Source organism: Notechis scutatus, chromosome 13, assembly GCF_049901735.1.
Source record: "Notechis scutatus isolate UNSWTSFEM ecotype Mainland chromosome 13, rNotScu1.2, whole genome shotgun sequence".
NCBI classification, from domain to species: domain Eukaryota; kingdom Metazoa; phylum Chordata; class Lepidosauria; order Squamata; family Elapidae; genus Notechis; species Notechis scutatus.
Window position 1 is genome coordinate 814,717 of NC_142021.1, and position 15,057 is coordinate 829,773.

Genomic DNA, 15,057 nt, shown 5'->3' on the forward strand with positions numbered 1-15,057 from the left:
CTTCAAATCCAATAATCCTATTTTGTAGATAGGCAGGGCCTGGGTGCCCGAAGGGGTTAACTGGCTTTCCCACGTGCATTGGTCCTACCTCAGCATCTGGGTTAAGGAGCAATCCCTGAGTCACCTCTGCGTTATGCAGGCATGCTATGGATTGCTGCCAACAAGGAGTAGGAAGCAGGGAGGGCCTGAAAAAAAAACCACCCAATCCCTCGTTCACAAAAGCAACTCACAGCAATAGACAATTCTGCTCCGTTACTTGAAAACTAAACATCACACATGAAATTCCAGTGCTGCCTATCTTTATTTTGAGTTAACTATTTATGGGTGCCTGTAGAACGGCACTAATTTTGCATACCTGGGAGCTGTGAGGAGAAGGTGCAGTCCTCATTTAAAAAAAAGAAAATCCAGAGTTCAGGAAAATCTTTATTGCAACCAACCCAATATGCACACTTTGCAAAACTGTCAGGTGCTGCTCGTATTTCACACACTGCATTGTGGTTGTACCTGCCTGGCTTGCCTAAGAAGGGCAGCCGTCCCCTCCCTGAAGTCTGGACCGACTTAAGGTTGGATCACGCCTGTCCCAACGCTTGGGGTTCTTCCGGGGCAACCAAGATGGCAAGAGGGGAGCCAGGAAGAGGGGGAGCAGAAGAGGGGCAGCCATTGTGTGTGCAGAGTTTGCAGCTTAACAAAAAGCACCCCCCCATCTCAAACCTTTTTCTCCTTTGAAATCTCAGGCAACGCTTGTACATTCCAAGTGGGAGAAACGTAAAGTGCTATCGGAGGAGGAGTTTAAAGAGCCATTCGCCTTTCAGTATTTGAGGCTGGGTAAGCTTTTTCCACAGACAATATCACACCAGAGCCAACCAGCAAACGGGGGTTATAGGAGGGTAAGATGGGAAGCCTCCAACTTCCAAAAGACTCTGCAGTGGTATTGCGTATTCAGTTTCTTTGAGGTTTTTTTTTTTTTTTTTTGGCTTGCTTTTAAGCATTAGACCAAAGCCCACAGACTTCTCTTTAGGTTCTGGCCCGAACTGAGACCTTCTGGAGTGGTTCTGCTGGAAAGGGTGCTGGGGAAGAGCTAAGGCACCATTCAGGACAAGTCAAGTCCCTAGGAAGGCACTGGCAGGCAGGAAGCTGGTTTGGTTTTAGATGCGAAACTGCCACAAACAAATTGGGGGGGGGGCAGGTGAAACTGCAGCTTCGTGGGATTTACACACGTTTCCTTCCCCCTTTCCTCCCCATGGACTAGCAAACCGAACCAATCCCAAGACTGCATCAGTTCGCTAAGGACACCAATGAACTCAACCAGGCTTGGCCGGGTAAAGGAACGGCCACATTTTCCATACCTGACTCTGTAGCCAGAAAGCTGACCGTGGCTTGGATTTTTGAAGCAGTCCTGCTTGACCAGACGCCGCCAGCCAGAGAAGCAGCTCTCTGGCCGGTCCCCTTTTGCAATAAAATTAGACAGGTTACTCGGGGCCATTTGGGGGGTAATAAATATGGAGAGGCCACTGCATCAAACGGTTTAACTTAATATTAAGACATAAATAAATGAAATGTTCTACAGAAAAAGTGCTTTCCCAGCTCCCCTCCCACAGGGGGCGCCCTTCGCTACCAGCCTTCAAGTCCGAGTTTTGAGTGAGATGGTCTGTTGGCAACCTGCGCTGCTGCTGCTGCCGCCGCCGCCCCCATCCCGCGCTTCAGGGAGGCCCACCGAATGCTCCGTGGTCGCAAAGAGCAGCATGTCGAGGGTGGTCTCCGTGCACTTGGCGATCAGGCGGATGAAGGGCCGGACATCTCCTTCGTTGGCCACCTCCAGGGCGTGGTAATACTCAGCCCGCTGCTCCTTCCGGATGGTGATGGGCGGGTAGCCGGCCTGCATGAGGATCAGGTTCATCAGGAGCCGGGAGGTCCGCCCGTTGCCATCCACAAACGGGTGGATGTACACCAGCTTGTAGTGGACCAGCGCGGCGAACTCGACCGGGTGCAGGCCCATGGCATCCTCGGAGTTGATCCACTGCACAAACTCCAGCATCTGCTTCTCCACATCGCGAGGATGGGGCGGGACGTGGTGGCCGACAAACACCTGGGTAGTCCTGAACCGGCCCCCTTCGACGGGGTCCACGAAGCCCAGGACCCTCCGGTGAATCTCCAGGATGTCGGGCAGGCTGACGGAGCCAATGCGAGACAAGAGGGTGGTGTTGACGTACTTCATGGCGGCGTGCATGCCGATGACCTCGTTCTGCTCCTCCAGGCTCTTCCCGGGAACGGCGTATCGCGTCTCGATGATGTGCCGGATCTCGGCAAGCGTCAGGGTGTTGCCCTCAATGGCCACCGTGTGGTAGATATGGTGGTAGTAGGACTCCTCCATCACCCTCCGCAGGGCAGAGTTGCCCTTGGGGATGGACAGGACCTTCTGGACTTTGCTGTCGATGATGCTGAAGAACCTCTGGTCGATTTCTTCCACAAGCGGCAACGTCCTGTCTCGGCTGACCAGAGCCTTCTTGTTGTGGGGGGAGATGGTCAAGGCTTTTGAGTAGAGATAGTCGGCCTGAATGATGTCCTTCTCCTCCTCGGAGAAGAGGCCGAACTCGGTCAAGGCATCCACGTAGTCGGGGTCCATCTTGAGGGCGTGCAGGAAGAGCTTTTGAGCCTTCTCACGCTTCCCTTGTCTTTTCATCTCCAACGCCTGGTGTAGCGCCGCTTTGGCTTCCAATCTGCCCTCTGAAATGAAGGAAACCCCCGTTAGGAGCCACATGTTTATTCAGCAATGCATCTGGCAGAGGCATCTAGATTAGGGGTGTCCACCAACGTGGCAACTTTAAGACCCGTGGACTTCAATTCCCAGAATTTCCTCAGCCAGCAATGCTGGAACACCCCTGATGTAGATACTGGATTTCATGCTGTTTCAGTTAGCTTGGGTTATCCCGTGCTTTGTACTGAAAAGCTGATGGATTCTTTCCCGCAGTTTCTTGAGGCACCTTCAGAAACCCAAAGTTAAGGTGAGTTTGAAATCAGCTGGCTAAGAAATTCAGGAACGACGAAAGGAAACGGCACTTCTCAAAATGCCAAATAAGGGGTGGTCTCTGCTTGGGCTCCCCTTCCTCCTCTGCATGCCTTTAGAAGGAGCTCCTAACATTCTCAGTCAGAATTCTGGGAACCGAAGTCCCACCATGTCAGCACAGAGGAGATAGCAGGAGGGAGATTGTTAGTGAGACTGCTTGCTTATAACCTAACAAGGCACCACACAAAAGCCACCCCCGAAACGAAGCACATATCAAAGGGGGCTCCAGATGTCAGAAACAGCCCTACTGGGAAGGCCGTCTTTAGAGAGGAGGAGGGGTCCTGGGGGCTCCCGAGCTGGGCTGTTTCCTTGCAGACGTTTCATAACCCAACCAGGCAACTTCATCCGTGCGAGTAACATCGCCACCAAGGAGCCCTCATTCCAACCCACAAACATTCTCCCTTTATCGGGGCTTCTTTCGGAGTGCAGGACTCCAGGGACAAACCTGGGGATACTTTGGGCTTCAGCACCATCAGCTCCAAGCCGCCGGAGGTCACGCTGAGCTCGGTGGTCTGCCCCGTGTAGGTGGCGATGCCCACGTAGCCCAGCCCCAGCTTGCTCCGGAGGAAGGCCCAGCCCTTCAGGGCTGCCTGGACCTGGCCCTCCAGCAGCAGCACCGGGAGCAGCACCACCAGCAGGCCCGCCAGCAGGGCCACCAGCACCGCCGGCCAACGGGCCCGGAGCCAGAGGGAGACCCATTTCAGCTCTGGCTCCACCGCCGTCACCGCGGCTGCCATGGACACCAGCTTCATCTGGGTGCCAGGCACAGCGGGCATCGCATCATCCTTCTGGAGGGTCTCACCTGCGGAAAGAAAGAAGGAAGGAAGGAAGGGGGGGGGATTAGAAGGGAGTCCCACCCACCCGAGTCCTCGCCCCCTTCACACAACCCATCAGACCCGGGTCGTGGCTGGGGAAGCCACCGCTAACTAGCTTTGCTGGCTGGGGAATTCTGGGAGTTGAAGTCCGCCAGGCTTAAAGTGGCCAAGGTTGGAGACCCCTGAACTAGGCCTTGGAAGCAAAGGACCCCCTGCTTCCCCCAGCCTGGTCCCCCCTCCCCCCTTTCCAGGATGCCCCATCTACCCCTCCCCCTTCCTCTGCCCCCTGGTCCTTCCCCAGTCTGACCCCTCCCCAGATCTGCCCCCGCACTCCTTCCTTCCCCCCTCCTCTAAAAGACCCCCTTCCTTCCCTCCCCACCTTCCCGCCCTTACCCAGAGCCGGCTCCCTCTGCCCCACATTCCTCCATCCCCTACCAAAGTTTCTCTTCCGGCTCCGCCCCTCAGCCCGCCCTTCCTCATTATCCCGTCCTTCGATTGGCCGCCGCGAAGCTCACTTCTTCCGCCCCGACTTCACCGACGGGCCCCTCTTCTCCTTCCATTGGCTGCTCCGGCTTGTCGATCTCCCTCCGTGCCCCGCCTCCTCTCGGGGAGGGCGAGGGAGGAGGCGAGGACGCAAGGCCCGAGAGGCTTGACTTCGTGGAGGAACGCGATTGGCTTATCTCCACGTCCATCGGAGAAGGCGGCTTTGGGCCAATGGGGAGGAGGTGGAGGCGGGGCGCACGGATTAAAAAAAAAAAGAGGGAAGTGCGTTGTCAAGGAGACGGAGTGGGGGAGCGGAGGGTGCGCCACATTTTTGGGGCGCAAATTGCCCCACTTTTCTCTGGCGGGGGAACAAGAAGGGGAGCGGGGCGGCCCCAAAGCCACTCGCTCCAAATAGGACAACTTCCGCTGCGGGAAGCAGCGGCCATGTTAGTTTTGGGCAAAGAAGTGAAGTGTTTCGTCACATCCGGAAAACTGAAATCTTATGACGTCATTTCCCCAGACTTGCCAAGGCTAACACGGGAGCCCTGTGGCACGTCAGAAGCGGAGAAAGACGCGCTTCTTCATATTAGAGACTCGGTTTTATGATGAAATCCGCGTCTTTGTCGCTTTCTTTTTATTTCTTTTTAAGGAGGGCCCTTGGCTGGATTGATTATTGAATGAAACCACTGCAGCAATTAATACATATTGAAATATGTGTATTATATGATTTGTGGCATGCACGTATCATGTTGAAAGTAGATGTTCTTATTTTGTTTCTAAATAAATATATATAGAAAAAAAGATAGCTGCTTGATGGTACCAAATTATATTTAAACAGCTAATGAAACAAGAATAGAAGGAATCAAAACACTGCTTGGAAGTGCAAAGGAGCCGGTTGGCAAAGCTTTCCTCTCCACCTGCAGGTTAAGCAGAGCAAAATTGGTGCTGCAGGTGGGGAGTTTTTAGGCCGGGCAGCAGCCGGGCAGAGTCCCTTGCCGAGAGAGGGCAGCAGAGACTCGCATTCGCTGAGCCGCTTCCTAAAGCTTCTCCTGTTACGGATCTTGACATTGCCATAACAGTGAAAATGGTTGGCAAGAGACCAAGCAGCTTCTCTACCTGGCCACAACCAGAACAGGGATTTTGAGTCAGCTGACTTGACTGTTTTCCCTAAGAGGAGAGGGAATTAAAAATAATGACACTTATTGACAGGTGGATTAATTGTGGGAAAAGGCTTAGACTCCACCATTCGTTTACTTGCCAGGCTGACCCACGACATGTTTCAAATGTGCAGGGTTTTCTTCCTTAAGGGAAAAGAACAAATAAAACCACAGAACCTGTGGTTGCCTCCGATTTATCTGTCTCCAGCTCCTCTAATGGAGAGAAGGATATCCAATAATTGATCTGTTTATTGTTTGCGGAAAGATCAGCTTGCCAAATATCTTTTGCCAAAGCATGAGATTTTCTGGTAATGGTCCCAGTTTCCCAGTTGTTAGTGGTTCTCTGTGTCCCTGGCCAGTCAGGGGGCATTTCATTTTAGCTTCTGCCCCCTCCCCTTCTATTTAGGAAGTACCTTGACTCTGTTTGTTGGCTTGGATGTGGAACGGAGGACCTGTGATTCAATGACCTTGTGCCCACCAGGGTGAAACACCTACGAATGTCTGACTCTATCTGGGAGAGGCAGCCAAACCTTGACTTGCCTTGAGCAGAGGGTTGGACTACACTACACCTACCCTACACTACCCCTACAGAGGGGGGCGTGCAGTAGAGGCGTGCATAGCGCACCAACGTGCCTACCGTCCCTGTCCTATTGTTTCTCTTATTCTTTTATTTTTCTTATATGTAACCATTTCATGTATTCACAACTATGTATACATTTATACTTATTATCTTGTAAACAATTGGCAAATCAAATAAATAAAATAAATAAATAAATAAATAAACATGATCTCTGAGGCCACTTCCAGCCCTAAGATTCTATGAGATGCCCAGTGCAGAAAATGTCCTTAGTCTCAGCTGGGAGACCTGCCCTGCCAGACTCTTGAGTTACAGCTTATTAACTACTGGAAATGTTCTGCACCAACAGATCCAGTTTCCCTTGACCTGGCTATCCATCAGAAAGCAGGGGGTGGGGGGGAAATATTGCTGTGAGATTTTTAAGACTGCAAATCAGGCTTAGACCTGGAAATCTGGTGCTCAGCCAATGGCAGCAGAGGGACACGTTGCAAAATGTTGAATTGCTCAACTGAACCTTGATCAACGAGATGTTCCAGAGAAGAAAACCCGGGTGGTTCTTTTTTGATAACCAGAGTTGGCAAAAGGCAGTTCAGCACCTTGGACAGAAGCCGTGGCCACCAACACCTGGCAATTGGCAACTTGTCTTGGCTTTTGGCTGTGGTCACCCTGGCCTTTTCACCTTCCCAATCCTCAAGAATATAATGGCATATTTATGGAAGGATCGTGCTGTTTATTGCAGGACGTTTGCATAACTTTTATGCCATCATAAATTGCCTTTTTGCTGCAGTTGCCGTTGGTTATAAAGACAATGTAGTGGCTCTCCTTGCTGTTCTCAGCTCTGCCATAAGTTTCTCTCTAGCACTCAGCCAAAAACAAATGCATCTCTTCAGAAAAAAGGCACATTATTTTTTTTTCTATTATGCTTTTAAAAAAAAGAAAATTCAAAACATAATTTGCTTTTGTTTTACCCACGAATGCTTTCGTCTTTGAAATGACTCTCCAGTTTTTCCTTCAGTCTATCATCTCTTTCAATATATATATTTGCTTGTTTGGCTTATTTATTCTGAGTGCCTTTCAGATGAAAAGATGAGAGAATTATTCAGTAAAACGGCAACAGGAGAGGAATGTTCTGGGATTGGGAGAAACCGAGAGGGCCCCTAGGATCATCTGAATTGGCTATAAAATAGGGAGCAGCTCCTACGGAAGAACCCTCCTCACCTTCCATCTCCAGAGTTTTGATTTGTCAAGCAATCTCCCTAATTGGGAAGAAAGCTTTTCATTGCAGCCCCGCATTTATCCAATAATCCTCATCTCAGGATGCTTGAAGTGCAAAATTGATTTAGCTCCTGAGGTCTGATCAAATTAAGAGGAAGCTCAAATTAGCTGGCAAATACATCATTAAGACATAAGCTGCAAATGCCTGTTAAGAGCACAGGAAAGGAAAAAAAAGGTCCTTTCCATAAATGAGGTGAAATAAGAGAAGAGGAAGTTTTTGTGGTTTGGACTTTTGTGGGTCCCTTGTTCTGTTTTTTTTTTAAATAAAAAAACAAGTTGTCATTTACCCTTATTGGAAGGAATGGATACCACAAGCCTATCTGGAAGGTGGTTGTGATTAAGAGCTGCATACAGAACTCCAGGCCAAGCCTGCAGACTTTTAAAAATTCATTATTTCTGCCCCAATGGATGGCCAAGTCAAATAACAGGACCAATAGAACAGAATCTTTGTCGCTCAGGGTTGCCTGGTGCCCTCTGAGCCTGGTTGTTTCCTTGCAGACATTTCATGACCCAACTAGGCAACATCATCAGTATTAGGTGGTGATGACGTTCACTAGCTGGGTAACGAAACATGGTCTATAGGAAAACGACTACGCTCAGAGGACCCCACAATTCAAACAATATGAATAGTAATAGCTTGGGAAAGCATTGATCGGAGGTCAAAAATCCAGTCTAAGCATCTGGCCTACTGGGTGACCAAACACCATAACAACACCATCATCTTGGCAGCTGTCACAGTGAGAGGACCTGGTGGATTTAGGGTGCTGCGTATCACCCGTAGCTTTGACATCACCAGGGAAGCAAGAAGGAGGAGGAGGAGGAGGAATGGGAGTGTTAAATAGCCCCCTCTTTCCCCTTCATTTCCAAGACCATCTGTTGTCCCCCAGCATCTCTTGTCACTGTAGTTTCTCTACGAGGTGCCTGACAGCTGCTTCCACAGCAGGTGCCTCGGGGGGGCTCTGTGATCTCCTCTCCACGTGGAACCCTTTGGGGGTTCGGCCCCAACACTTTCCCTGTCCGGATCATCCCTTGTCAGCAAAGAAAGCCTCGGAGGAGCTTCGGTTTGATTGGCGAGCTGGGGAAAACTCTCCCCTCAGCCCCAGGACTGTGCCAGAGGCAGAGAATATGGAGAATGAAGTTTCCCCCTGAAACCTCTCACTAAAAATGACTCCAACTTGGTGGCTTTCAGAGCTCTGGGCTGGCCATGCAGAAAACAAGCAAACAAACCATGATTTGTTGAGATACAATGTCAGCCTGTTTGGGACTAAGGGTATTCAGTTCTCTTTGGGTCAGTCCTTCCAGCAAGAAGGGGAATGGGATCAGAGGAAAAACCAGCTTCCGTGTTATTTCTGTTTTTCTCACCCAAGTCCGGGAAATGGAGATTCTTGTGCTTCCTCTGGGAACGTTCACACCAACAGAACCCGTTTCTTTTCCCAACCAGGCTGGCAGGGACCCACCCACCTTCTCCTTCCTCTGGTGTGGTTAAAAATAGAAGCAAACGAGTTTAAAGCAAGTTACCCTATATATTTCTAACTCCCCCTCCCCAGGTTTCCATGGCAGCCAAAAGGAAGGGAGGGAAGGTTCCTTTGCTTCAGACATCAGAGAGGAGGAGGTTGCCTGATGCTGCCCAATTTTTCCTCCTTTCTTTTTAGGGTGTGGGGGGGGGGGCAGACAGTTTTTCTGCTTCTGGGGTTAATCCATGGCTGCAAGAGATTCTGTCCTCTTTCCTTTAAGGCGTCTCCTTTGAGATATTCACATGTGCAGCGGCAAAAACTCCCAGGGGCACAGTGGTTTCAGATCTTAAACTTTCCTTTTTTTAAAAAAAAGCAATCAAGATTCTAGTCCACATCGTGGGTGTCAAGAGATCAGGGCTGGAAAGTCAGCTCAACTGCAAGGAAGATGTTCTGATAGTCTGATGCAGCTGGAGGGTGGAGCTCGGAAATATTTTGGCCTATGTTCTCTCCTCTCTTAGGAAAATTGGGCTGAGCTGAGTTGTTGGACCATTCTCGACTGGGTCTAGTGTGTGAATTAAGAGTTGAGGCCTACACGAATTCAGGCCTACACGAAAACTTAAGAAGGTCTTGTTTTTAATGACTTAGTTACACACCTTATGTGCGAGGCGGGATTCTCACTGCTGTATGTGGCAGAGGTCTCCAAACTTGGCAACTTCCACAAGTCTTAAAGTTGCCAAGTTTGGGGACCCCTGGTATATGGTCTTCATAGCTTTTGGGGAGGGGCTTTCTTCTTCTCCCCCCAGATCACTCTGGCACCTCCTGCTTTTCAATCTCCCTGGCACCTTCTCAAGCCATTGTGCCTTCAGCCGGTCTGATTTGTCCAAACCGTCAATCTAGGCCAGGACTCTTGACAGACTCAAATGAGCAACTGCCAGTGAACATCTGGTTGTTTTTTTGATCCATTGATGAGACTTCTGAGGAATATCTTGAGAGAGCTGTAGGGCACTCAGCCCAGATTAATGGATATATATTTGGGTAGAAGAAGACATCAACTGTTGTTCTTTTCTTTTTTTAAGCAAGGGAGGGGGGAAAAAACAACAACCCTAACATCTGTTCAATCTGTATTTTAAAGGAAGATCCTGCTGGTTTATTTAATGTGCCACAAAGATATATCAAGCTTGCCCGACAGCCAAACTCCCTTTCCTCCTGTCCCAAGGCATTAATGCTTAGTCACCATAGAACCTCCAGGTTCCAGGGGCAGTCTACCACAGTGAACGGCAAAGGCTGCAGGGGAGCAATGTCTTTACTTGTGGCCTTTTTTGAAGGCCAGATGGTTCCCCCTTGACCAAAAGCATCCAAAGTGCACCCCCAGCTGTGAATACCCCCCCCCTCCCCAAAAAACCTTGAAAGTCGCTCTGAGGAAGGCCTGGCCTGGATCCCACAAATCTCATTTCCTTCCCGAAGTGTTTGATGGCTTCTTTGGCCAAACTTGAACACCCAAAACGGGCTGACGAAATGTGAGGAGAGGCCGTTCTCTCTTGGCTACAGAGGAGGCATGTCGCCATCAGGCTCCCACTAATTAACAAATTAGCTCATCGACACCCACACACCCCTTATTTGTCTGTGATGAAACCCTCCGCTAATTACACCAGAGCAGCGCAAGGCATAATTTGTGGGGCGCATTTCACTCTTAAATTGCTTCTTTAAAGTCTCTCTTCCACTTCCCCCCCCAGAGCTAAAGACTTCCAAGAAATGCATTTCCCTGACAGGCGTAACTTTCCAGATCCTGTCCCTTTTTTTAAATGTCTCAAAACTCAGTTAAACGATATCAAAGATTCTTTTTCTTTCGTGGCCCATCACCACGAAGCCTTGGAGATGAAACCACGAGGGACCTTTTGGAAAAGGAGGAAAGCTGCAAGTTTCCAAGGCAAGCAGGGCTAGAAGAGATTGGGCTCCCATCTGTCAGAGGTGGCTTGGGCAGGGGGTTGGACTAGATGACCTACAAGGTCCCTTCCAACTCTGATGATCTGTTATCTGTTAACTCGGGGCCTCCCTTTTCTAGCCTGAGGCTTTCACCACGACACCAAACGGACTCTTGATCCAGTCAGTTAGGCTTATCAAGCTTGTGGTGCAAAAGGCAAAACTTTAGACCAATTTTTTTTATAAGGCCAATTGCTGGGGGAGGCAAGCTGGGCGTGGCTGTGGGACTCCCCCCCCAGAAGGTTTTGGGTGCAGGTGGGCGGGTCTTGCCCTGGGCTCAGCAAGGCCCAACGGGCAGCTCTCAAGGACTGTTTTCCTAAAGCAAAGGAAAACTCACTGCTGGATTGATGCGGCATTCTGCCCAGGCTCTCTTGATTTATACAGACTTTCCAGTTACTGGATTCTCCACAGCTGCCATTGGCGCATGCAGTGATGTATGTGACTCTGGTCTTTTATGGGGTCTCTCCGTGTTTGAGGAAGGGGCTGAAAGAGGGGTCCACTACATTCCCCCCTTCTTTTCCTGGATCCCAAGGGAGTCGCCTGTCGAAAGCCAAGCGTTTGAGGGGGCTCCACAGATACACTGTTCGTTCAACCACAGTGCAAATTATTTTAGCAGACTTTCACATCTTTTGCTGAGGATGAGAAAAGCGCTGTGGATCTGAATAGAAACGGAGATGCTGGGAAGTAGAGAATATTTAATGCAATCCAAGTTTTAAATTCTATGGTAGGATGACATCTGTGTTACCTCTACGAGGAGAGCCTGGGCTGTGCTGTACCAAATTTGTCAATTGGTGTTACCTGTTTCTCTTACGAGCCTCTGACTTCCCTGCAGTGCAGAGTGGTCTTGTTCAGCCGTTGTTTACTCTGGAGGGGAAAACGCCCGAGAAGAAGTCGGTGGCATTTACAAATATTGTAAACAGAAAAGGTTTTGTCCAAGGGGAGCCTGAGAGCAGAGATGGTGACAGGGAAGGAGCCAAGAAGCAAAGCCAAAGAATTACATCATCTTTCCCAACCATCAGTAATGAGCTTCTCAGGATGTCAGGATTTGAACAGAGAACCTTAAGTGCTGGGTGGGAAGTGCTAAACCGCTGTTAACTTCTTGCCTGGACAGCCACCGGGCTTCCTGCTTCGATGCTGGCTCCACTCCATCCAGGTGGATCATGGCAAGAGTTCCTCTTGAACAGACCTCAAGAGAGGTTGCCTCCTCCATTGGGTCTGCCCCTTGATGTGTGGCCCTCCTAAGTTCTAATGTCAACCTCAGTCTTGATTTGGGTTCTCTGAAGCCCCTCGTGTGGTCACTCCCCTGACTCCCAGCCTTTTGGCTGCAGTTGGGACCTGTCCTTGGCCAAAGCCCTCCGTGACTCTAGAAGGTTTGGTGGAACTCAAGCGGAGCTGAGCCTGGCCAAGCTGAGACCCTGGAATCACCGCAAGGTCTCCAAGATAGGAGTGGACCAGCATCCAAAATCCCTTATCCCTGCTGCTTCCCAATACCCCTCCCCCAGACTCCCCTCCCTCCACCTGGGGAGAAAAGGGAGCAGAGGAGGCAGATGAGACCCCCAGCCTCTGTCTCAAACCCTCATCCCCTCTCCACCCAAGGTAAATCCTCGTTAACTATCCTTGGGGAAGGGCGGGGAGAATCCTGCACGCGCCTGCAAAGGAGGTAAATTGATGTGTGGCTACCAACCACCCTGTTGCAGTATTAATAATGTTTGGGGGTAAAATTACTGCGTTTTGAAATTTCATTACATCTTTGTGTCACGGGGCATAAAGCAGAGGAAAACCTAATTAAATTACCTAAAATTATTGCCTTTGCTTCTTGGCCAGGGGAGATGGGAAAAACACAACAGGAAATGGTGCTCTGTCTCTCTCTGTGTGAATGCAGTTTTGCTTTTGTTCCTTTTTGCGGGGAGGATCTCTTGGGATTTGATTGTGTGAATGTGGAGCCTGTAGCTAGATGTGAATGTATTTTTAATTGCATGGGTTAAGAGGGATGTGGGATCATTTGGCAAGGAACCGTGCCGATCTCAGCTTTAAAGGCCCCCAAAGTCAGACTGAAGCGCCCCTCTGGTTACCCCAACTGGTTACCTCAAAATTACTTTGGAAAAGTGCTTGCTAGTTTCAGTGACTTTCCTTTGGGGATTTAGGGGAGAGATTTCTATTCCATAACCTTAGTCAGAATTATCCTGGTAAAACATTCACCAAACAATAGTATATGTGTATTTTTCTCCCCCTGTATTTTTAAAATGAAAATCGCACTGCCAAATTGCATGGCGAGAGTAATTTTATTCTGGTTTATGTGTAGATTCAGGTGGAAAGTCACATTGGCCGACTGTGAAATGCTAAAGTTGCTAAGGTTTGTACGGTTCTTCTCTGGGGATTTTTCCAGATGAGGCCATGAATTTGGACGTGGCTTCTCAGCCTTGGGCATAAATGCACCTGGTTGCCCAAGGAGAGTGAAGAGCCCCAGAGATGAAGAGAGAAACTGGGATGCATTCAACAGGTGAATCCCCACCCAGGTTGGAGCGAGGAAAGTTCTAGCTTTGCTTCTGAAATTTGAACGAAGCATCCTGGGCTCCAAGGGGCCCCATGAAGTGTGTGAGAGGGAATCCGCACCCAGAACATTTCCAGACCCTCCCTGACCTGAGGCCACCAACTTATAAATTGTGGGGCTCCCGGGAACTGTAGTCCTGGAGCCTTTGAGGATGCAAACCCTCTCCCCCTCCCCCAGGGCTCCGAAATAGAACCAGCCTTTTGAAGGTCTCTCGCTTTTGCTTTGTAGGGCAGGAGGATGCATGCAAACCCCTTCGAAGGGAGGAGATTTATGGTAATAAATTCCAGTAACCAAAAGATCGGACGGTATATTTAAAAAATCTCTGAATATTTATGGGATGCTGCTCAGAGTGTTTTCTCTTCCGTGCTTATCCTGCTGCCTCAGGTGACAACGCGTTTGTTATTCCCCATTCATCACCATGATCCCACCGAGGGCCCAGCGTGTGTGCGGGGGGGGGGCAGCTGAGGAGACGAGGGTAATTGATTGCAGCATTCAGAAATGGGGATGTTTTAATTCGGTAGGGAGAAAGTACAATGCCACTGTACAAAAACAAGGGAGGAGGGGAGGGAGAGAGGAAGCGTTTCTCAACCTTCCCAACGTTAAGATGAGTGGACTTCGACTCCCAGAATTCCCCAGGCAGCATGGATGGATGGATGGATGGATGGATGGATGGATGGATGGATAGATAGATAGATAGATAGATAGATAGATAGATAGATAGATAGATAGATAGATGATAGATAGATAGATAGATAGATGATAGATAGATAGATAGATAGATAGATAGATAGATAGATAGATAGATAGATAGATAGATAGATAGATAGATAGATAGATAGATAGATATAGATCCATCCATCCATCCATCCATCCATCCATCCATCCATCCATCCATCCATCCATCCCTGTAGGGGCTTCTGACACTCAGGGTGGCTGTTACCATTCAGCGTTTCGTGCGCTGCCTCTCCCTCTCCCTTTGAGAAATCCGAGCAATGGGGTTGTTCTTTGGGTGGCTTCACCCAACCTCTGCCTCACGCGTCTCGACTTGATTCCTAGCTCGCTTGGCTGGTTGAGCTTCTTTTTCTAGGTCAGCCGTTGCAACAGGCCTTCTGGCTCCATGCCGCCGTCCTTCCTCGCTCAGATCAGCAGGGGCCCTTTCTCCATGCTGGCAAGCGGACTGTCTGTCTGTTGGGTAGGTTTCCTCTGGGGAGAGCCAATTCTCACAGCCTTTCCTTTTGATCAGGTAGACCTCAGACGTTACCTTGGCACCAACAGTCACCTGGAAGACATCCCGGGTTAGGGATTTGCAAGAAGAACTTGACTGAACCAAGGAAGCTTCCAGCTTCACCTGGGCCAGGTTTGGTCTTTAGGAAGTAGACGAGGGAGCAACCTTGAACCCTCTTTCATGTGGCCCATTCACAAATGCCTCCCTCCCAGGCAGGAATGCCCTCAAGACAACCGCTTCGCCTACCATCTTCAGAAGGAGGAGGATGAAAATGCTTCATCCGATGGAGAACTTCTTCCAGAGGTCAACCTGAGATGATCCCTAATTGCCCAGGGAGTGTGGAGGTGGGGCTTTCACAGGCGTTTTAAGGTAAGTCGTTTGATTGAGTCTTTGGACGACTTTTCTCAACCCAGGCAGCTTTCAGAGGGTGGAGTTCAACTCCCAGAATTCCCCAGCCAATCATGGGGAAATGATTT

The 15,057-nt window shown here is 49.6% G+C and overlaps 1 protein-coding gene across 2 annotated transcripts; it reads right to left on the bottom strand.

Moving 5' to 3' along the window:
* Positions 1 to 410: 410 nt before the first annotated feature.
* On the bottom strand, positions 411 to 4,483 carry FICD (FIC domain protein adenylyltransferase). Of its 2 annotated transcripts, none has more exons than XM_087942536.1 (3): positions 4,315 to 4,483; positions 3,510 to 3,866; positions 411 to 2,724 (listed from the first exon to the last, which is right to left on the bottom strand). In XM_087942536.1, the coding sequence occupies exons 2-3, from the start codon at positions 3,838 to 3,840 to the stop codon at positions 1,622 to 1,624; spliced, it is 1,434 nt and encodes a 477-aa protein (XP_087798662.1). In that variant the 5' UTR covers positions 3,841 to 3,866; positions 4,315 to 4,483; the 3' UTR covers positions 411 to 1,621. The 2 variants fall into 2 exon arrangements, with proteins under 2 accessions (XP_087798662.1, XP_087798661.1); XM_087942535.1 differs by having other exon boundaries at positions 4,273 to 4,326.
* Between the last annotated feature and the right edge of the window lie 10,574 nt (positions 4,484 to 15,057).

Excerpts from the sequence above, each read along its gene's own strand:
- FICD (XM_087942536.1), bottom strand. The coding sequence starts at position 3,840 with ATGCCCGCTGTGCCTGGCACCCAGATGAAGCTGGTGTCCATGGCAGCC. Across the intron at positions 2,725-3,509 it reads GAAGCCCAAAGTATCCCCAG|AGGGCAGATTGGAAGCCAAA; the intron begins GTTTGTCCCTGG and ends CCTTCATTTCAG.